The sequence below is a fragment of the Salvia splendens genome, chromosome 8 (genome assembly GCF_004379255.2).
Source record: "Salvia splendens isolate huo1 chromosome 8, SspV2, whole genome shotgun sequence".
In the NCBI taxonomy this organism is placed as follows: Eukaryota; Viridiplantae; Streptophyta; class Magnoliopsida; order Lamiales; family Lamiaceae; genus Salvia; species Salvia splendens.
In genome coordinates, this window is record NC_056039.1 from 15,519,436 (window position 1) to 15,543,998 (window position 24,563).

The window sequence follows — 24,563 nt, forward strand, 5'->3', positions numbered from 1 at the left end:
AGCCGTTCGATTCTGAGTACCAAAAAGATTTGTGAGATTTTGCATAATCTCGGTAGCAGTCGCCATGTCAGCATGCTGATGTCTAAGCACTGTTGACATGGAGGCCAACATATAACACTTAGCCATCTCATTTTCCTTATGCCACCGTTTATGTGCATCTCGTATTGCCTGCGCGGCATTAGCCGCCGGTACAAGAGGTCGTGGAGTAGTGAGCACAAACTTGTACTCATCGGCTGTGAGAACGATGTCCAAATTTTATTTCCATTCTATGTAATTTTGGCCCTCGAGTTTGTGTTCTTTAAGAATTGCAGAAAGAGGATTGAATGACATTTTGACAATTAAGGTTGCACTGCAAAACAGAAGATTTACTATTTGTCATAAACTTATATAATGAAATTGAAGAGATTAATCATAGAACTTTTCAAAATCTTACAAATGTAAAATTAAAATTTTGTACCCTCAAGCAGAGGTCAATATGCATTAAAATTTTAGCATTTTTACTAGTCACAACACCGACGAATAGTCCAGAGACCGCATCACGACATGACCACCAAATGTTGCCTAAGCACGACCATCAGATTTAGCATTACAGAATTTCGTTTCTACAACACACTCCCATAACAATGCTCATATGTTGATAACAAAACCAAGATATCTCATAAATTCTGTTTGGACTTCTGAAGCTTGAAATTTCTTAGGATTATTGTCCCCACAGCATGGGTGGCGATAATGTTGGAAACTTCTTTCTAGTCCATACTATTTATAATTGAGAAGTCCACCTATATAAACTTGCTATTTCTTAGGATTATTGTCCCCACAACATGGGTGACGATAATATTAAGAAAATGGCTTCATATGTTTTGGACCAATCGATGGAGACCATATACAAAACGTGGTTCTGTAATTATCGGTTAGATATTTTAGTTATGGTTTTTCATTAATTATCCTTAGCCATTTTAGTTATGGGGTTTCATTAATTATCCTTAGCCTTAAGGCAGAAAAGGCTTAATTAAATTCTGTTGGTATTTAGTTGACTGGATAATTAAAGCTTTTTTCATCTTTTAAGGAAGTTATATTAATTACTTAAGTTCAATTCTTGTTCATGTCTTCTATAAGATGTATCTAAAATAAATTGAATTATTTATATCTTGGACTAACATGAATATTAAACTTAAATTAATTCCTCGTTCAAGATTAGGAAGAGAATTATTATATTATTTAACATATTCCTACATATATATCCTTATTAGGATTCTAGATATATAATAATTAGGAAACTATTAAATTATTCTTGTCCATATCATCTAAGATATAGTCAATAATAAAAATATTCTTAAAATATCGGGAAATCTTCCCAAAATGTTTTATTTCCATTAAATAATAATATTTTAATGATTTCTTTTAATTTTAAGAATTAAATAATCATAAAATAATATTTCATTGTTATCTCGTCGATCAAGGTTCGCAAGAATCGACGACGATGAAAACTCTGACGAACACGTCATCGGTATCCGACGAGCCCACCCGCACACGCGTCTCAGCCAGCGGCCACGCTTCGTGCCCGCTGGCTTGACGTCTCGGGACGTCGGGCTGCGCCTGCTCTAGGCCAGGAGGACGCACGGTGGCGTGAATCCTCTCGGCCAGTGAGGTGATGCACGTCTCGCCTTTCTCGGTCCCCACCCGCTCCCATTGCACCAGCCAGCCCCGCGCCTGGGCACGGTGCTCTTGGCCAGAGCTGGAAGCCGCTGCCAGGTTTTCCGCCTAGGGCTTGGGCTGGTGGCTCGCGGTGTCTCGCCGAGTTCTTGGACGAACCACCGCACCACGCCAGCCCAGTCGCCAGCCCAGTCACCAACGCAGTTCCGGAGTCTGCACAGGGCATCGGAGTCTCGATCGGCGGTGCGCACGAGCCCTCACTCGTCTGCGCGTCACCCCGTGATCGCCGCTTGTTGCTCCCACTGTTTCGATATCCCTACTTCAAACCCACGGGGTGCGATCCGTATCGGCGCAAGCACCGACGGATCGCACGTCTCGCGTGCTCGAATAATTCAAGTTCTTTGATTCGATTGTTCTTGAGTTCAACATGCATAAAATAATAACAACAACACCAAGAACATGCTTCGCAATTAAATAATACATGCATACATGAATTTCGCGAAATTTAAATCCAAATAATCAGAGCCAAAGACTGGTTCTGATACCAATTGAAGGGGTTGGTAGCGGAAGCATACATAAATCAATTACATAATAATTCTGATCTATTTAGCAGATTATTTAGACAAAGTCTATTCGCGCAATTATCTCATGTATCATGCTCATAACTTGAATTAAATCATGCTTTAGCGTAATTGAAACCTAAAACATGCTTTCTACGGATTAGCCATTTTACCTTGGGGATTCTCCAAAGAATCGAAGATAGCTCGCGCCTTCTCCACGTGAAGATGTTGAGTACTAGACCACGAATCTTCTGACTTGTTCCCGAACTGTACGCTGATACCAGTGTGTGCTGATCTTACCAGAATACTAGGACTTCAATAAAGAAAACAGAAATCATATCTCTCGGAGGAGAGGAAAATCGTCCCCTATGTGTATAGGGAGGGGGACGAAAATTTTGGAGAAAATAAATTGTGTTTATTGTCTCCTTTATTCTCTTATTTATATTAAGTCACATATTGAGCCTAGTCAGGGATCTATGGAAAGTTTTGGATATAGCCTCCCACAATTAGCTTTTTACTAATTAAATTGAACCCACAATTTAATATAAGCTTATATTAGAATATTACGAGCAACCACTACAGAAGTAATATTGCACTGCCCATCCAAATCCGAAATTATAAGTAATCCGGGTTTTCGTTTGTTTGTCGTTCATTTCATGAACTTAAGATAGAAACGTCCATTAATTAATTAGTGTCTGCTATGAACTTAATTAATTAACATCTTATTAATTCCAAAAGTGGACTTAGCAAGAAACGCTTGTTTATTATTCACAGAGTAATCAAACTCCAACTAACTAGGTTCTGAATAATAAAGCCTTGTTTCGAGCTCCTCTTGAGGACGTTATCAAACGAGACTCACCTCGCGCACGATTAAATATAATAGCAGTCCAAGCACCACTAAATATTAATCATCACTGCCTAATATACCAGGATTATTGGGTTGCGAAAACCCGCCCCATTTGGTAAGTCAAAGCAGTGCATAATCAATACCGTATGCTCAATGCTAACGTACATTGATTAAGAAATAAATAATTTATCAAGACCTCGTCTTTCAGTAGATAGCATAAAGACTTGTCTCGCTGTTAGATCTAATTCAGTGCTCTACCACACCAATGTCATCTTATTTCAGTAAGGCTTAGAAATATGCGGACTGACATTGCAACCTTTCACGATAGGTAGTTTAGGCCTATCTGGGTTGTGAAATTCTTATTTTTCTTTGTTCAGAACTGACCGTATTACCTTAAAGTGGACGACGCCCACAACCGGTCTACTAAAACAAAGACTTAGACTTTGTTAAGTTACTTATACATTTAAACATGCAATAAACATCTATTAAATGTAAAACATAACAACGTTATGACAAAAATAACCTGTTGCATCCATTGGAAAATAAAATAAGAGTTTTTACAGTATTTAATCACTCGAAAGGTGATTCCTAGTATACAAACTCTAACAAATTCTTCTACATAGTAGGAAGGTCGTAAACGACATTCATAGAAGGTGACACGGTTGGTTCTTTGCAGTCGTGAAAGGTTGTAGTGTGAGTCCACATGTTTTTTTTTACCTTAGGATATAAACAATACTGGTGTGGTATAGCACTAAAAGATTTAATAGTTGAGATAAGTCTTTCTTGTTATTTACTGAAAGATGAGATCTCGGTGATTATTATTTATTAATCATTGTCGACATAACATTGAGCATACAATATTGATTATGCACTACTTTGATTTATCAAATTGTGTGAATTTTTCGTGATCCAAGAATTCTGATATATCTTCGATAATGGTGATCAATGTCTAGAGTTGCTAGTATTTTTATTGCAATGAAGTGTGTGCTGGGTGAGTCCAGTTTGATAATATTCCCAAGAAGTGCTTGAAAAAGAGTCTTTATTATTCAAAATCCCGGCCGGTTGGAATTTATTTCATGAATTATAAAGGTTTCGAACAAGAAAACTCTTAAAAAAAATATTAATTAATTAAAGTCAAATGACATACTTAAATTAGTTAATGGTCATATATATCTTAAACACGGAAAATAATAATTTAAAGATGTAAATCCTGGATTACTCGTAATTCGGAATTGGATGGGCAGTCAATATTATTTTACTATAGTGACTGAAAATAATATTTTGTTTGGATTTGAATTAAATTGTGGCTCAATTTTATTAGTAAAAGTTCATCATATTTGACACAAGTCCAACCTCCATGGATCCCTAATCTAGCACATTATAACTTTATATAGATGAGACTAAAAGATGATTTAGACCTAATTTAATCCCTAAAAATTTTGTTACCTATACTCTGATGTGGACAAAAATTTTGTCTTCTCTCCGGAGAAAAAAAGTGTCTTCTTTATAGTCAAGTCCTTTCGATTCTGACAAGCTTTGTCCACCCAAATGTCATAATCAAAGTTCGGGAACAAATTAGAAGATTCGTGGTCGAGTACTACATCATCACGTGGAGGCGTAGCAAGCAATCAACGATTCTTTGGAGAATCAAATCGGTAATTATTATAAATCGTAGAAAATTCATGATTTTGGTTTTTAATTCTTTAAGCATGATCTATATGTGTTCTAGCATGCAATTATGTGTTTAACATGTGAATCGATTAATCACATAATCGCTCAATTAGATCTGTATGTCTGATTTATTCATATTTGCAAGTCATCAGTTATGCAAGGGGCACCAAAACCCTAAATAACTATAATATCATCATTTCTAATCTAACACATGGATCATCTCTCGATTTTTCCACATGCCATCAAATCATACATATGCTGTGTCACTCTACTAGAAACATTATCAAAGAGAATTGAACGAAGTAAATATAGTCTTGAATAACAAAAACTGAATTAAATAAACATAAGTGCTACTATCAAATTCGCATAATTCTAATAGACATAAAAGCAATAATTTAAAGTACTAGACATGAAGTAAAACAAACAAAATCTAAAGATGAATTATGTGCAGTACTCAATCTTCTCTTGCCTGGATCTTTAGAGCTCTGCTCCTATGGAAGGTGAATGAATTTATGTGTGGAATATGACATGAAGGAAGTAGGGTATGAAGTAGCGACGGAGAAGCCTTGAAGGCTCTGAGATGAATTATATGAATTAGATTATGAGGTGTATAGTGGCATGAAAAAGGTTTAACTAGCATAATATTGATCTTAATTCTAATGTTCTTTGATTCCAAATAAGAAGTAGGCATAGTTAAGAAAACTTTAGAACTAAAACTAATCATGAGACTATACATGGTGAATCTTTTGTATTGACGTGTAGTAGGAATTAATCTAAATCTTACTATGCATCTTGTAAGGGTGATATGTTAATGAGTAAAGCCTAAGAGACATGAACAACATCTGAGCCCTAATTATCACAGGGAGCTGTCTAAGATATTGGGAGTGCGGATTTTGGAAGTAGAGAGAGTGAGAATTTTGGGACACTTCCAGGTCTCTATTAACTGTCTTGCTATAGTGCTGCAAATCTATTTGTTTACAGAATTTGACTTGATCAATTGCGGCATGTACATGAGAAGGAAACTACGTTTGGTAATTTTACCTAAAAGGCTTAGTATTTGACTTCTGTATGATAGATTTGGTCTTTATTTTTATTCGTTAATAGTGTTATTATGCTTTTGCCTCCTTTCTTTGTACATTAAAAGATTGTTAATCCACTGGAGATTTCAAATATGAGGCCTATATTTGACTTTTGCATGATAGACTAGGTGTTTTTTGCCTTCGTTAATAGTTCTCTGGCCTATTTTATTTTCTACCAAATAGAAAAAAATTAAAACTTTGATTTTCCATACAATTAGGCCATCCGCAATGGGCGGACGATGGCACGCCCGATGGCGCGCATCGTCCGCGCCATTCATCGTCCGCCCCCACTGTGGGTGTGTGGCATAGGCCGCGGACGATAGTCGCGGCCTATGCTTCGGGCGCGACTTAAACCGCGGACGATGGCCATCGTCCGCGCCATCGTTCGCTCCATTGCGGACGTCGCGGACGATGGTCGCGGACGATGGCCATCGTCCGCGACATCGTCCGCCCCATTGTGAAGGCCGCGGACGATGGCACGCGGACGATGGCACTCGGTTTCGTTTTTTATATAAATCTCGTTTCTCATTCAGTTGTGCATACGAACATATCGACTATCTCTCAACATATTCTCTCTCAACATCCAACGAAAATGAATCCCGGCGAAGACACCAATAGTTCTAGTTCATCTGATTCCGGTCGTTCGATTGACGAAGCATTAGATGCAGCCGTTGAAGAGGCCATGGCAGCATGCTATTCGCAAATGCAGCGCGAGAAGGCGGCGGCTGCAGCGGCGGCTGAGCATAGTCGAGAGTGAAGGCGGAAGCATCACCGATTGGAATGACGACGACCGTGCATCTAGCTCTGCCGGCACATCGACCGAGACACCCGATAGAGGGTTACCGTTAGGTTTCGATGAGGTTTTATCTAGGCAGGCCTCAATGCGCAACCAACAGGAGCATGCGCAGCTCATGAGCGATATGATTGAAGAAGTGTGGGCTCGTAACCGCCGTCGCTGAGTTTGCGTTTTTTATTATTTCGCATTGTAATGTATTAATTTTTATTAAATGAATGAAGTTTTTAAAATTTGTATTTTAAATGTATTTTAGTTTTTTTTAATTCGTATATATTTTGTAAATATTACAAAATTGATGATGTGGCGCGCCTTATGGTGCCCCACTGCAGGTGGAGAAGGAGGAGGATAAAAATGCTGACGTGGCGTGCCATAGGGCGCCCCACTGCTGATGGTCTTAAAATGAAATAAAACAATCATCTCCAAATCCGTCTTTAGATTCAATCCAATCCCAGGACGGCAGGACCTAAATTTTTGTTCCGTCTGCAACATATATATACACACACTGTATCTCATTCTCATACACGCGCACGATTTCTTAGACCTACTCGCATTTGCTAGAGAGAGAGATGGAGCATCAGCAGCACGAGCAAGACGACGACGTTTACGGCGGCGACCTGCCCGACGAGGATTATATGGAGTCCGAATTTGACCATTCTGCCGACGCCGATGCCGAGCCCGACGCTGATGCTGAAGCCGCCTCTGAATCCAAAACGCAGGTATTGGGCGGCACTTATTTAATTAATGGTTATGCTTAGGGTTTACTTAATTATTGGTTTTGGAATTCAAGGAGTTGGATTTTGTGTGTGATATTGTCGATGTTTTACAATTTTGTAGGAGTTGGAGAGTATGAAGAAGCGGCTGCAGGAGATTGAGGAAGAAGCAGGTGCACTTCGCGAAATGCAAGCCAAGGTTGAGAAGGAGATGGGGGCGAATCAAGGTTTTGTTGAAATTCGCTCACATTTTAAATTTGTTTACAATTTGGGATCTATAATTTTGTGTTGTTACTTTGGAAGTTTAAGCAATGCATAGTTTAAACTTTTCATGGTAAAGGCATTGGAACTGCCTATAATTCATTTTAACCCTAACCCCCAATATCAAGTAAAGTAAAATGCACGGCAACCTTAGTCTAGGAGAAAAGGCTCATGATGCTATCTTGAAGCTCCAGACCTTGATTTGTTGGAAGTTGAAGCAGGAGAGTATATGTTTTCATGTGTTTTAAAAGCAACGAACTAGGGTGAATCCTTAAATGAAACCTAAATGGTCAATTTTTCATATATGTTTTGCCTGGCTTACAGTCTACTTGCATGACTTCTAATCTCCAATGCATGAATAGGGATCTATAGGGGGAATATGTATACCATTAATCTGAAACAAACAGGACCAAGATTTTGGGTAGGAAATACATGAACTGGAAAACAGATCCATAGTTTTGTACTCGACTTCACTAATCCAATAGCCCATTACTCAGTACAAAGAGTAAATATACAGATTTTACTAAGATCAAAGCCATCGGAATTCAGTGTTGCATAAATATAATTTTTTTTTAAATTTGCAGACCTAACTGAATTAAGAAATTCCCTTTTATTCTACCAAAAATCAGAGCAGTATTGCTTGGATGTTGATAAAACTGTAGTTAGGAGACAAAAGGGTAGATTCCTGATTACTTGTGGCCTATCCTTTCTGATTTATATTCTTTAGCAGGCATATCTGTTCATTCTACCTGTGCTTGTAAGACATTCTACACTATGTTGTAATCTTCCTAAGGCTTAACTGAGGCATTTATCAGGCGTGGTGGTTTGAGGCGTATGCCTTAGATCATTGTCTCCCCCTTGTTTTGCTCTTCCCTAAGGGGTTGCATTGTAACAAGAGCATCATGCCCACTGGAATGTCCATGAGTTTTATCACCATCTTGATTAATTAACTTTTAAGGTATAAAGCATTTCTATTACGACGAGTTGTTTGCAAGATCTCCCCATACTTCCACCAAATAGTCTGTTTTTCTTTTCGTGGATACTCGGGTTTAAATACCCTTGGATTCATTGTTTGCGTACTGCCTTCATAAATTCAAAAAATACTAGTTTTTTGGGCCCAAAAAATAGACCCAGAAACCATATAATAGCCTAAAATTTCTTCTTGCGACTCGGCATCTTAGCGGACCGAGGCGTGTGCCAGTCCGGCAAGGTGTTAGACTCGAACCCACCCAGCAAGGCATGTGCTTCGAGGCATTTTCTGTCCGTCTTGAGGCATATGGCTCAATTGCTTTCAACTTTTTAAAATGTTTTTGGCCTGCTTCTAAGATGTCAGCAGTGTTGTTAGGAGTGTGGGCGCACCCCATAAATCGGGGCGCAATAACAGTTACATAAGAATTTGAATCAAATCTGGAAGAATTTGAGCCAACTCAGGAAGAATTTGAGTCTAAAGAAACAATGAAGTGAATATGCCTTGTATTTACTGTGGATGTGTTATTGAAGTAAAATGAAGTGAGAAGAACAGATAAATTATTTGTATAGATGCGGCGCTGGTTTTGGAGTAATGGCTATTCAGTGAGATACGATTTAAGGGAGGAAATATGACAGATTTCAACATTTATTGTGTTTAAATTATTTTAGGAATTATTTTTTAGGTTTTAGGGATTTAAAAGGCCACCCCGCCTATTTTAGGGTTTCAGTATTTGAAAAGTCACAGCCGCCCCACCTGCGCCGCAGCCGCCTCTCCCGCGCCTCTTTCATTTCGTTCTCCCCCTGAGGCAATTCCGTTCGGCCAGCGCCCCGAGCACACTTTTAACAGCACAGGATGTCAGTTACAAGTCGGACTTTGACAAAGTCCTATCCTTTTTATGGTAGGTGAATCTCACATCGATTGATTGCCCATCAAATCCTGGATATGATTGTTCATTATGCGAAGTTTATGCAATTTGATTTCGAAGTTGATTATTTCAGCAATGCCATTATGTCTTCACCTTTTCTTCACAGCTGTAGTGCAATATTTCTTTTCTTTTTCTAGTACGTAAGAAGTGTGAATGAAAGCTTTTGTTTTTCTTCCTCCCACTTTAAGCACTCATGTTATGTACCGGTCACATATAGTCCTTTTATACCATGCATGTCATGTCTTTTCTTCCCCTTTTGAAAATTTTCAGGCTCTCCGTCATCCATAAGAAATTTAATCAATGTTATCAAATAGCGAATATGGCGGCGCCATGGCGCTATGGCATGGCATTCGGTGGTGGAAACGCCATAGCACCATGTCGCTGCCATAGCACCGCCATATCCGACATTTGACAACATTGCGTGTGTACTACATTTAGGAATAGGGCATTATGCAAGAAACATGGTTGTTAGAGTGGTATATTATGCTTTATTAATTGTTTAAAGTGTTTTAGATGTTATATTTTTAATTTTTTTTAATTTTTGAATTATATATAAATATATAAGTATTATTTTATTTATTTAATTTTTGACCGCCATATCCGCCATACTAATACGCCATATCCCTGTGGCGGTTTTTAGGCAAACCGCCATAAGCCGCCATACGAGATTGATAACATTGAATTTAATACAGTTAAAGGAAATTTCAAATCAAGCTTAAGAGGACTTACTTTCTCGCCAGTTAATATACTCTTTTCTCTGTAAGACACTATTCCTTTATTCGGAAGGGCAAACGGTAATGAAGGGTCTTAATGCTATGCATCCATGGTGCAGAAGAAGTATGCTCCCTACATCTTTAGCATATTCCAGATTTTCAACTTTCTTAATAACCCTATTTTTCTGATTATATCCGAACGGCAGAAATTGTGCCCAAGTTACTTTTCCTATGCATATCCAGTTATAGTAGGGGCGTATCCAGTTATAGTAGGGAAATTAGGATTTGGACGAAGTTTTGATGCAGTTCAGCTAGTAAAGTTTATTTCTTCATATATATGAATTGATATAATTTATAGTGATAAATTTAATTATGCAGTGAGTTACTGCTTTAAATTGTTGGGTTTCTGCATTTTTTAAGACAAAGTTACTCTGTTTATTTTTGTTGATGAATTTTGGATGCTAGCCTAGTCTAAGTTAATGTTTAGCAGCTAAAGTTTCATGTGAAGCTGGACACATTTTCTATTGCTTAAATATTCTTACTGTACTCAAGCGTTAATATCTTTGTGAAACAATTAGACCTACACTATTTTCATTCCGTGTGCCTAATCATAATCAATTAAAAGAAAAGTAGTGGCTATTGCCTGGTTGGTTGATCACTTTGCTCTTATATTCTGACTAAATTTTATATTAATTCTTATGTAGTTACTTTGGAAGTTTAAGCAATGAAACATTGGAACTGCCTATGATTCATTTTTACCCTAACCCCCAATATTCAGTAAAGTAACACACCAACCTTAGTCTAGGAGAAAAGGCTCAAGATGCTGTCTTGAAATGTTTGAAGCTGCGGACCTTGATATGATTGGAAGTTGAAGCAGAATATATGTTTTCATGTGTTTTAAAGACAAGGAACTTGGGTGAACCATAAATGAAACCTAAATGGTCAAGTTTTCATATTTGTTTGGCCTGGCTTACAGTCTACTTGCATGACTTCTGATCTCCAATACATGAATCAGGATCTATAGGAAGAATATGTACACCATTAATCTGAACCAAACAGTAACAAGATTTTGAGTAGGAAATGCATGAAGCAGAAAGATCCTTAGTTTTGTACTTGACTTCACTAATCCAATAGCCTATTACTTTGTACAAAAGTAAATATAAAGATTTTACTAAGATCAAAACCGTTGTAATTCAGTGTTGCATAAATATATCTTTTAATATTTGCAGACTTAACTAATTTAAGAAATTTCCTGTTGTTCTACTGTAGGATGTTGATAAAACTGTAAATAGAAAACAAAAGGATATGTTCTTGATTACTTGTGGCCTATCTTTTCTGATTTATAGTCTTTAGCTTGCCTCTCTGTTCATCCTACCTGTGCGTGTAAGACATTCTACAGAATATTGTAATCTTCCTAAGGCGTAACTGAGTCATTTCCAAGGCGAGGTGGTTTGAGGCGTATGCATCAGATTCATTGCCTCCCCCTTGTTTAGATCTTCCCTAAGTGGTTGCTGTGTAACAAGAGCATAATGTCCATGGATTTAATTATCAACTTGATTAATTAATTTCAAGATAAAAAACATTCCTATAACAACATGTTGTTGTAAGAGCTCCCATCCTTCCACCAAATAGTCTGTTTTTTTCTCGGATACTCGAATTTAAATACCCTTGGATTGATGGATTCATTGTTTGCTTACTTGCTTCATATAATTCAGAAAACAATAGTTTTTGCGCCCAAAAAAATAGACCCAGAAACCATATAATAGCCTAAAATTTCTTCTTGCAAGTAGGCGCCCAAGGCGTGTGACAGTCTATCATGGTGTTAGACTCATATCCACCCAGCAAGGTGTGTGCTTCGAGGCATTTTCTGGCCTCCTTGAGGCGTGTGGCTCAACTGCTTTCAACTTTATTGAATGTTTTTGGTGTGCTTTTAAACCTTAAGCAGTGTTGTTTGGAGCGTGGGGCGCACCAAGGCGATTAGGTAAAAATCTGGGGCACGGGGCTGTAATAGGTAAATAAGAATTTGAATCAAATAAGGAAAAAATTGAGTGGATGAAGAAGGAAGAATTTGAGCCAAATCAGGAAGAATTTGAGCCAAATCAGGAAGAATTTGAGTTTGAGGAAAATCTGAAGTGAATATACCATGTATTTACAGAACTGTGGATGTGTTATTGAAGTAATATGAAGCGAGAAGAATAGAAAAATTATTTTATAGATGTGGCGCTGGTTTTTGAGCAATGGCAGTTCAGTGAGATAAGATTTAAGGCATGAAGTCTGACAGATGTCAACATATATTGTGTTCAAGCTATTTTAAGAAAAAAACTGTTTTAGGTTTTCAGGAATTTGAAAGGTCATAGCCGCCTATTTTAGGGTGTCAGCATTTGAAAAGTCACAGCCGGTCCACCTTAGCCCCAGTCACCCCCCCCCCCCCCCCCCTGCATCCCACTCTCCCCATCCACCCTGGGGTGAATCGAGCCTCGTCCCGGGCACACTTTTAGCAACACTGGACTATGTCAGGCTTTGACCTATCCTTTTTATGGTAGGTAAACCTTACATCGATTGATTGCGCATCAAAATCTTGATAGGATTTTGTGCAGTTTATGCAATTTGATTACAGAAGTTGATTATTTAAGCAATGCCATTATGTCTTTACCTTTTCTTCACAGCCGCAGTGCAATATTTCTCTTCCCTTTTTAGTAAGAGCGAACTGTGAATGCAAGCTATTGTTCCTCCCACTTTGACCACTTTTCTTATGGACCTGTCACATAAGTCCTTTTATACCATTCATGTCTCGTGTCTTTTTCTTACCTTTTGATAATTTTCACGCTCTCGGTCATCCATAAGCAATCTAATACAGCACAGGGAAATTTCGAATCAAGCTTAAGAGGACTTACTTCCTCACGACTTAATATTCTCATTTCTCTGCAAGACACTATTCCTGTATTCGGAAGGTCAAACAGTCATGAAGGGTCTTAATGGTATTCATTCATGGTGCAGCACAAGTATGCTCTACCTACATCTTTAGTAAATTCCTGATTTTCCTTTTATCAAATTATTATGTGGAGTTGTATTTTTATTTCTCCAATTGCTTTATCACCTCCTCAACTTTCCCAATAACCCTATCTTTCTGATTAGATCCAAGAGCAGAAATTGTGCCCAAGTTACTTTTCCTATGCATAACCAGATATAGTCGGCGTATTAGGATTAGGATGGAATTTTGATGCAGTTCTGCCAGTAAAGTTTATTTTCTTAGTATTATATAGTAGTAATTGATAAATTTTGCACTAAAAAATCAATGAATATTCCTTGACTTTTTAATGTTGATGTTAATGTTATATTTTATTCATCCCAGGTTTTCATAACTTTTACTGTGTGTATTTTCTCGCTCCTATATAGTGATAAGTTTAATAATGCAGTCAGTTACTGCTCTCTGTGTCGATTTCTGCATTTTTTTGTTGATGAGTTTTGGATGCTAGCCAAGTCTAAGTTAGTACTCCCTCCTTCCCACTCTAAGTGGAGCATTTCTATTTCGGCACGAGATTTTATGTAGTGTTGTTTTGTGAGTTAAGTGGAGAGAATAAAGTAAGAGAGAGGGAAAAAGTAGAGAGAGTAATGTTGCCATTTTTAGAAATGTATCATTTAGAGTGGAACATCCCAAAAAGGAAAATGATTCACTTAGTGGGACGGAAGGAGTATTTAGCAGATAATATTTCATTTAAAGCTAGATTCATTTGCTATTGCTTAAATTTTCTTGCTGTACTCAAAGTGTTAATATCACTGTGAAACAATTGGGCCTACACTATTTTCTTTCCGTGTACCTAATTTGTCCCCAAATACAAATCGATCATAATCAATCAAAAGAAAAGTAGTTGGCTATTATTGTCTGGCTGGTTGATCACTTTACTCTAATACTCTGATTAAGTTTATATTTAGAGGCAACTGCATGTTGCTTGTGGGAAGAAGGTAGATGAAAGAAAATTCGTAATCTTCATATTGTGAATGCTCGACTAACTTGCTGAAGATCTGCTTGGAATTTATAACTAAATACATTTTTTTTTTCTTTTGGGCCTTCTTAGAAGAAGGTGGTTCATCCGTTAGCCAGGCTGAAAAGGAAGAGGTGGATGCTCGATCCATATATGTTGGTAATGTAAGTTTCTCGGTCCATTTTCTGTCTTGAATTTATTAGTGGTCTAGCTTGCTATAAATTTTACGTTTGTTATTTTAGGTTGTGCAATGCCACAAGTTTGCAGGAAAGAAGAATGTCACTCCTGTTGTAATATATCACACATATTGTTGTGACTTAATATGTCATATCTTATACCAAAATATGTAATGCATTAAATTATCACTCTGTTTGGTGGGTTAGATATATCTCCCTAGTTCTGAGCTCAAGTATATAGTCTGATATCTACAATACATAATTTCAATATGATTTACAATTTTATTCTTTTGATTTTGAGCTAGTTCTGTACTTCCATATTTAGTTGATGTATGATTATATTTATTTTCTGTAGCCTAGATGTTTTCTATACACCTCAGATCAGTTTTGTGACGAATGCATGTGTCAAACTAATGTGTAGATCTGTAGGGTCTCCATACTTTCATAACTTGTACTAAGTACTATATGTGAACTGAGTGCCTTTAGGCTTGAAAGTATTTCCATGACCTAAATGCTTAAAAGATAATTTTATGCTATGGGCTGAATCAAACATTATGTTGTCTGTGCTAAAGTGTTGCATACAAGGTATTGTCTGATTATCAGATGTTTAATGCCCTGTATGTTTGTAATTTTATCTATGAGTTCAGTAGTTGATTGGTGTTGTAGTTAATTGCATGATTGCTGTTGTCATATCTATTTGCTGCCTGATTCGAACAGGAAAATGTTAATTACATCTACTATGCTACCCATATATTTGATTTGAAAGTGTGCTCTAGCTGTATGTTGTTTGTTTGTTAGTTTATATCCGAATTGCAAGCATATTTGTGTATCTGCTTGGCTTAATTTAGTTTTATCCGTTTTTTCTCCAAATACAGGTTGACTATGCATGCACGCCAGAGGAAGTTCAGCAGCATTTTCAGTCTTGTGGGACAGTAAACCGGGTAACTATACTGACAGACAAGTTTGGCCAACCCAAAGGTTTTGCTTATGTAGAGTTTGTAGAGGTTGAGGCTATTCAAAATGCTGTGCTGCTAAATGAATCTGAACTGCATGGCCGCCAACTGAAGGTTCTTGTACTTACCTTGGTCCCGGTCAAAGTTGTGGGGAATGTATGCTGATCACTGCAAATCATATGTGTATTGCTGTTTTTGACAGGTCTCTGCTAAGAGAACTAATATTCCTGGAATGAAACAATATCGAGGAAGGCGTCCAAATCCATATTTTGGTTCAAGAAGGCCTTTCATGCCTGGTCCTCCTGTCTATCCTCCTTTTAGTTATGGGTGAGCAAACCAAATACCTGTGTTTTGGCTTTTAGCAATAATGGATAGTCATAAATTGCATTCAATGTTTTCATCCGCCCTTTGTGCCTCCGACAGCCCAAAATTAATTTGCAGAGTTCTGCTGGAAAAAATTTCTAACTGCATAAAATGGCTTTTACCTAAAACTAACTGCAATCTCATCTGTTTTGCATCACAGAAAGCAACCATTGAATTCGTGTCTCATTAGATGAATATTCCTGTATGCCTAATCCCGATACTTGCATGTGCAGGAGGGTTCCAAGATTCAGGCGCCCAATGCGCTACAGGCCGTATTGATGAAGATTTTTCAGCAGCCAACTGTGCGGCTGAGGAATAACTTGGGTTCAAGCAACTCCTCCATTAAATTGTACCTTCATATGATATACTTATCCAGATAGCTATATGTGGTTAATGGCTAGAGTTATTCAAACTTGTAACTTTTTATTGTAACTTGTGTTAATTTATGACTGCTTATAGGCAAAGGAAGAGAGAAAAGCTGATAGAGCTAGGGGTCTTCTTATAGTCTATGGTTTTCTGAGAACCTCACATGTTGGTGTATTCAGTGATTACATCTATGCTAGCTGGATATTTGTGACATTCTAATTCTCTATCTCATACTGAATGCATTAATCCATTTGGAAATTTTAGTTTGGAAATGAGAAAAATCTCTAGAATCATGACTAGCTACAACAAGGTGGGTGTCAACTATAATTGGTTAGTCATTCTAGTCTGTCCGGTCTGACAATAGGAGTCCTGGTTCACTTTTACTATAAATGGCAGCTAGACCACACTTTCTACTAACTCATTCTACTCATTCTATTATAAAACTAATTCTCCCTCCGTCTGCCATTAGGAGTTTCATTTCTTGACGGCACGAGTTTTAAGAAATGTTAAGAAAAGTGGGTGGAAAAAAGTTAGTGGAATATGAGTCTCACTTGTATATATTAGTTTTAACTGTAATGTGAGTGTAATGAGTTAGTAGAAGGTGAGATCTTATTACCATTTATGGTAAAAGTGAACCGAGACTCTTATTCATGGACGGATTAAAATGGAAAAACGGAACTCCTATTCGCGGACGGAGAGAGTATATAAAAATAGGTCCCTTGTTTCTATGAAATGGATGGCTAAACCATACTTTTAAATGTATTAGTGATATTACTATGCTCTTGTACGGGAATTGGGATGTACTCCATCCGTTTTATAGTAGTAGAGTCATTTTGCTAAACCACACTTTTAAATGTATTAGTGGTGATGTTACTATGTTCTTGTACGAGAATTGGGATGTCCGTTTTATAGTAGTAGAGTCATTTTGTTATTTTGGTACGTTCCATAGTAGTGGTGTAATTTTCCTTTTTAGTAAAAGTCAACACATTTCTTTTCACTTACTTTTCTCTCTCTTTTACTTTCTTCTCTCTACTTTTTCATCTCTCATATTCCCCCCGTCCCACAAGAATATGCATCTTTCCTTTTTAGTCCGTTCCACAAGAATATACACTTTCTAATTTTGTAAACTCTCCTCTCTCTAAAGAGGTGAGACCCTTTCTCCACTAATAATACTTTAATTACTTTTTTTCTCTAACTCTCTCTTACTTTATCAATTTTGCATTAAAACTCATGTCAAATTCAAAGTGCATATTCTTTGGGTACGAAGGGAGTAGTACTTATCATCTTTATATTTAATACATTACACACATTTTTCTTAATCTTCGTGCCGGAAAGAAATGTCTCCACTATTATGGAACGGAGGGAGTAGAATGTTTTTTAGCAAGGCTCATTACTACTCACTTCGTCCGCGAATAGAAGTTCCGTTTTTTAAATTTAATCCGTCCGAGAATAGAAGCCCCAGTTCATTTTTACTATAAATGGTAATACAGTCTCATATTCCACTAACTCGTTCCACTCACATTTCATTAAAAAACTAATATATACAAGTGAGATCAAGATTCCACTAACTTTTTCTACTCAATTTTCATAACATTTTTTAAAATCCATACCGTCAAGAAACGAGATTCCTAATGACGGACAAAGAGAGTACGTACAATCTTATTGGATGAAATTGTTGAGATGGTTAAAGCCCCTAAGGGAACTGTTGTACCTAAAAAGGTTGAAGAACTTATATTAAATGACAAAACAAGTAGGAATTGGTTCAAGAAACTCTTCTTGATAGTGATGCAGTATGCAATTATAGAGGCTTCAACGTGTGGTAGTGTGAAGCCAACATTATTGCATTTCACTGAACACATGGATGATGTGAAAAACATAAACCGGTGAGGCTATTTGTTGTCGATGCTATCTAAAACAAACATAAATTGGTTGAAGCACACAACAAGCGCTTTCAGTGTGCCTTTGCAATTCATAGTTGTAAGTACTATTTTAATGCATGATGTTGATATTTATAATGTGGGGTATTGATCTAACATACTTGATTATTTTTCTTTGTGCAGTTATTCTATGTGGAAGAGTAGTAAATTGTAAAAGAACTATTGTACGTCAATATCCAACCATGATGGGTTGGACTGATGCACTCCAAGAAAAAGGCGAGATGAAGAATTAAAGGGTGGTGAATTTGGCATGAGATTTCTAGATTTCCAGCTAGGGGTGAGCATTCAGGTTTCGATTTGATTTTTTGCCTAAACCGAACCAAAACCAAAAAACCGAATTTAGTTCAAAACCAAACTGAACCGAACCTGAAAAACCGAAAAATCAAAAACCGAACTTCAATAACCGAACTAAACCGAAAAAACCGAAATTATATGAAAAAAATCAAAAAACAGAAAAAAAGAAATTTATTAATATATATAATATGTTTTATTTTATATAATAGAATATATATCTATAGAATATAAAATATAAAGTTAATATAATATATATAATACATATTATACAGAATATATTAAAAGAATATATATATTTTAATATAATACATTAAATCAATAGAATATATTATAAAATATTATATTTAAAAATATAATTCGGTTATTTGGTTTTTCGGGGTTTTTTCACCCGAACCGAACCGAAAAACCGAACCGAATTTCAAAATTTCGGTTTGGATATTTGGTTTTCAGTTGTTTTTTCTCACCCCTATTTTCAGCGCCACAATTTGAAGTACCCTTGTGTATAAGAAACGAACTACATCAAGAAAATGTTGGTAAGGTGAATAAGATAAAGAAGAAACAGAAAGATAATGGTGAAGAGATGTGACAAAGCCGTGAAGTGAAGTTTGTTAATGATGTTATGAATGCTGCGAAGATGTTGGCAAATGCTACTACAAATCTGATAAATTTAATGAAGCAGATGCCAGCTGAAATACTGAAGCAAGACTGTTTCAAAATAATTTATGATGTAGTAAGAAAAACAACTGGTAATGATAATCCAGGACTTGATCCTATTGTGGAACCTACATCATCTTTAATTCTTTACCACAGTCAGTGACAAGGACTTGAATGATGCATTGGAAGAATTTCCAAGCTCTCTCAATTTACCTTTGCCATTCTTTCATTGAAGAATAGAAAAAATTCTTCATTTCTGTTGTCTACTAACTCTCCTTCTGCAATTTTCTTTCAATTTGAGCTCTCTCAATTTACCTTCGCCATTCTTTAATTGAGAATTTCATTTTTATTTCTGCAATTTCAACAATTTATAATATACAATCACCTCCACCAAAATTGGCCCCTATTATCCTCCAGAGAGGAGTAGAATATAGTTTCTTTTGAGCACTTTTTAGGGGAATTCTCCATGTATATCTCTTTATTTCTATCCATATATTCCAAATTTTTTTCCCAAACTTCATCCCTGCGGATTTTATCACATTCAAATCAAATTATCTTGATTGATTTCAAGTGTTGGTGGGGGCTCAACGATAATTGAAATCTCCAGACGCCCAAAAAACAAAAAATAGGTTGTCGATTAAACCTTATGAAGCAAAAAAAATAATGAATGTTTGGCACGTAAGTTTTTAATTTTTAACTATAGCAATATATTTGGTAGTAGGCTAGAGTGGAAATAAGAAATTTGTTGTGGTTTTTACATCTCTGACGATTGCAATTTTAAGAATTCTGAAAATGAAGGAGAAGTAAGAGAGTATGAGAAACTAATGTGGATTTTATATCTCGCTGCAATTTTGAGATTTCTGAAACACTCGGTGAAGAAAGAAGTTAATGCTGATGTGTTGTGTAATTTTAATTTGGAGAAGAAAAATAGTCCTAATGAAGAGGGAGAAATTGAGGGGAGAGAGAAAACATGAGGGGAGAAAAACGAAGAGGATTGTTAAGATATCTACACATAGATATCTTAAAAGTTTAAGGAGTATAATTTATTATTCCATAGCATAGTTAGTGACATAACAAAAGATTGTAAAACAATTCAATATAATTACACAGTTGGTTTGCATGGTTAGACTTAGACCTATGATAGATAAAAAAATAATTCAATTTAATCAAACAGTTAGTTGGTTTGCATGATTAGCCCTGTGATTGGTAACATAGCAGCTCCAAAAATAGTCAGATCAATGCCTCAATTATGGAGTCAGGCTATTCAAAGTACTACACTCTAATATATATAGGTAAACTGAAACCATTATCAGCATTAGTTGTCAAAAGGAACTTCGCAGGAGACTTCTTCACTACTACTGTCTGCAGAAGAAATGCATATATATTGGCTGCTTACTTGTGTTTCCAAATGCAGGATGCGATCTACATTTGTACAACTTTTTGGTTTTATTTTGTCTCCCAATCCTTCATCTTTTTGCTTCCTTTAGGTTTTTCGATAGGTGCATTCATTCCAGCCATTTTTTGATTGTACTTGGCTCGAAGAGGATCATTGTAGGTCCATCTGCATAATCAGCAAAGACAATCAGTCAAGAATATCATTACTGTAATGACACTTGAAGTTAGAATGAGAATCATGAAAGCATCATTTTATACCTGATAAGATAATCTACATGAGTTAGTTAAACCAGCAGAAACATCATAATTATCAGAATGTTATAGCAAAACATGATTTGTTTAATGGTTGCTTAGCTTTGGTTAGCAAAAGCAACATAGTGCAGATACAATAACAATATAGCAAATACATATCATTGCTTCAAATATTCAGGATCAATAAAGGTCCTCCACATATATAAAATGCACCAGCAATTAATGTCAGTCTAACTACACTTGCACCTTAGTCAGCCTAAGGACCAATAGTGTCCTCTAGAAGAAGCCAGAATATGGTAACGAGCATTTAAAAACAGATAAAATGGTTGAAAATAATTTCAAGGATGGTGGATAATTCGAGGCAAAAATAGAAATGTACAGTAAGAAACTTGAAGGGGCAACATGAACATTAGTGTATTTATGCAGCTAGCAGACAGGAAATGTAGTACTATCAGATATCATCTATAAGAGCAACAACTATAGCTCAGCACATTAAATGCCCAGAATCACCAATCTCAATTCTCATAAACTCATTAATCCTCTAAAAATAAACTAGGAACACAGAGTCGCACTTGAGAAAGAGGTCAAACCAGCATTCTTAGTCCAGAATGGACAAACAGCAGTGGCAGTTTTGTTTTGACTTTTCTGGATAAGATACGGATACGATAACCAAAAACAAATTGGATAACAGACTAAAGAGTACACATAGATGCTATGAGGGTCCTTCATGATAGAACAAGCTTGTAACCAAGAGTTATGGAAAGCTACATTATAAAAATGAAACACAACAAAAGTCTGTCTCTATAACCAATGATACATAGACAAGCTACGATTAGCATTTTGTATAGTAACTAGTAACATGAATTGTAGAGTAGGCTCATCAAGTAGAAATCAGATACACCTCAAAACTGACATTCCAAAGAGACCCATAGTAGTATACATTGTGGCCACTATTGAGCATACAGTATCATATACACATCACAGTGATCACACAAAAATTTTTATGCATAATGGGCCTCTAGACTTGCATGTTTCAAGAATTATATACCAGCCAACACATAATCTTCAAAACTTATTAGGTTTTTGAACTTTCATTGAGCTATCACCAATTCCAATCATGTAGCAAAGTTGTAAACCATATAATCCCAGAATCAAATTTAAACCCCAACATGATCAGTTAGCAAATCCAATCAAATAAAACTGTAGTCAGCATGAACTAGGGAACTAATACAAAGAAAAGCTCCAGTAGCTCATTTAGCAGCAAGAAGTTTCATATTAGTCACCCATTGTTCATATCACCACCACCAACATTTAGTTAGGTACACATTAAAGAGGTTCCAAAGCCAACAAGATCTGAAGCATAGAACAAGTACTTACGGAGTATTCCAGTCAGTCGTATCCTCATTAACAAGATGAGTCCATTTCGTCCTCCCACTTCGGCCAAAGTGCTTAACCTGCATGACTTTCGGCAATATAGTCTTGTCCATCTTATCTTCTCCAGTGGGATCGGAGAAATCACGAGTATAAATGGAATGAGCCCCAGCTGTTCCAGCATGATCATCAGCATTAGACTGGAAGAAAGCACCCTTATGGTAGTATTTCTGCATAAATCTCCACTTTTGCTTGGACTGCGATGTAGGTTTCGGATTCTTCCTCTCCCACTCCCTCCTCTCTTCCTCCGTCATGTTCCTGACCCGCTCAATCTCCTCTTTCTCCTTCAGCATAGCATCCCTGTCCTCTCTATCCCTCTTAATCCTAGCAATCTCCCTCGCTTTCCAAGCCTCGTACTCCTCTGCCTCATTCACATCATCGTCAGTATCCACATCAGCAATATTCGCATCCAACTCCATGTTCCTCTGAACCTCAAGATCCTCCTTAATCTTCTCAACCACAATCTCCTTCGTTTCCCTCTTCCTTTCCTCAATCCTCCTCTTCGCTTCCTCCTCAAGCGCCCGCTCCTCCTCCTCCAGCCTCTCACGCTCCGCAATCGTATCCCTCTCCGACTTCGGAACAAAAACAGGCTTCACCATCGCAATGCCAGTGGTCTCTTCCTCCGAATCAGTCTCATACTCCGATGACTCCTCCTCTTCCTCCTCGACCTCATCCTCCTCCTCCTCCTCCGGCAGCAGCGCCGCCTCTTCCTGTTGCCTTTGCAGCAGCTTTTCCCTAATTTTCCTTCTCCTCTCCTCCAACGCCTCGTCGTCCTCCTCCTCAACATCCATCCCTTCCAGCCTCCTGCTCTCCTCCTCCACAGTCGAAACAATCTCCGCTTGCCTAATCCTCCTGTGATCTTCCCTAACCTCATCGCGATTATCAATCCGGCTCTGAGCGAGACGGCGCAACCTAGGGTCATCCTTCCGCGCAGCGTCGGAGGCCTCGTTAGAGGGGAAAGCTTTCTCGAGAGCAGCCGACCTCGCCATCCGGATATCGCCGCCTTCATCGTGGTCGTCCGCCCACTCCGGAGCTTTTCCCGGCCAATACCTTTTCACTTTGGTCTGCCCGATTTTACCCCGGAGCTTATCCCTAACCGCAATCACAGTATCGCTAACCCCCGCCGTCACCGACATGGCTGCGGATTACTGAATCTCCTTGCTCAATACTCCGATTTGAATTCTTATTTTCGTGCTCAGTCGAAACCCTAATCGAGAAATTGGGATTAATTGAAGGAGTGTGGATGATAAGCACTAGAATTAGAAATGAAGGAGCAATAGAGATTTTATGAAATATATATTCATTTACAAATTTAAAATACTACTACTATCAAATTTAGAATTCATAAATTACTAGTAATACGGAAGGAAAACAAATGCATGCTAGAATTATGTATTTTTTAACTTAAAAATTTTAGAGCATCCACAGTGGTGCGGATGTCACGGCGGATATCCTGACGGACTTCTCAAGAATACCTCCTGCCACGTAATAAGAACATCTCACTGCATTGTCACGTCATAAGGACATCCCACTGCACAATGGCAGACATCCCAAAGACATCCCGACGGACTACCCACAATAATAAAAATTCACAAATTCACCAAATTAAACAATTTACGAAATTAAAATTTTGACACAAATACGGAGAAAATGCAACCACTTTATTTAAAACAAAAAACATACATAATTATTAAAAAAAATACATAGTTAAAAAAAAACCTACAGCTTCGACAAATGCGGCCCACGTCTCACTCTTCGTCGTCCCCGCCGCCAGTCCCGTCGTAATTCTCGGGCAAGGGTGGCATCCCCAAATCGCGCCGCATACTGTCGATGACATCCTTCAACATAATCTTGTATAAGGGGTCAGTCGTTGAAAGCCACTTCTCTATGGTGATTAAAAGTAAATCATGCTGAATATGCGGGCGAGTGCAGGGAGCTCGGGATCGATCTGGGAAGGAGCTGCCAATTGGACCTCGGGTCCGGACCCGCTGGCGCTTCCCCTAGCCATCCGCATCGCGGACTTTTACCCAATCGGGCCACGGCAGCGGGATTGAGGGGTCGGGAACTCTGCCTCGGCTTCAGGGAGTTCGTGGGAACAGACATTGCTATTGTACTACTGGTAAGACAGAAGCTTCACATCATCGGCGGACATGCCGCTGGTTGCCATGCGGAGGTTGTTTTGGTAGATGCCGGCAAATCGGCTGAGCTGCCTCCTCAGCCGCTCCCACTGTTTCCGGCATTGCTCTCCATCGTGAGGCTTCCCACTTGGCGGTTTGAATTGGAGGTAGCTTCGGCTAATGCGCTACCACATTTTGTCGATATGCTGGTTAGCCCTGACGTAGGGATCCTCGACTACACTGATCCAGGCCTTCGCCAGCGCGACGCACTCCTCTATGCTCCAGATGGTCCTCTTTCTCCTGCCGGCTTCCTCCCCCTCTCTCTCGGCCCCCGACCCACCCTCGTTCCCCGCACGCGCAGACGAGGTAGTGGCCTTGACCTTGCCCTTCCCTCTCCCTTGCCTCCGCGTCCTCCATGCCGTCAATGGCATCTCAGTGGGAGAATCCCTAACCGGAG

At 37.9% G+C, this 24,563-nt stretch overlaps 2 protein-coding genes across 2 annotated transcripts; one reads left to right on the forward strand and one right to left on the reverse strand.

Annotated features, from left to right (window-relative positions):
- The first annotated feature begins 7,029 nt into the window (after positions 1–7,029).
- Positions 7,030–16,245, forward strand: LOC121744593 (polyadenylate-binding protein 1). Its single transcript, XM_042138188.1, has 6 exons — positions 7,030–7,322; positions 7,441–7,543; positions 14,262–14,332; positions 15,220–15,411; positions 15,500–15,624; positions 15,894–16,245. Exons 1-6 carry the CDS (start codon positions 7,173–7,175, stop codon positions 15,937–15,939), a joined length of 687 nt encoding a protein of 228 aa, XP_041994122.1. The 5' UTR covers positions 7,030–7,172; the 3' UTR covers positions 15,940–16,245.
- Positions 16,246–19,939: 3,694 nt separating this feature from the next.
- LOC121745126 (microfibrillar-associated protein 1-like) lies at positions 19,940–23,265 on the reverse strand. Its single transcript, XM_042138913.1, has 2 exons — positions 21,936–23,265; positions 19,940–20,472 (listed from the first exon to the last, which is right to left on the reverse strand). Exons 1-2 carry the CDS (start codon positions 23,123–23,125, stop codon positions 20,358–20,360), a joined length of 1,305 nt encoding a protein of 434 aa, XP_041994847.1. The 5' UTR covers positions 23,126–23,265; the 3' UTR covers positions 19,940–20,357.
- Between the last annotated feature and the right edge of the window lie 1,298 nt (positions 23,266–24,563).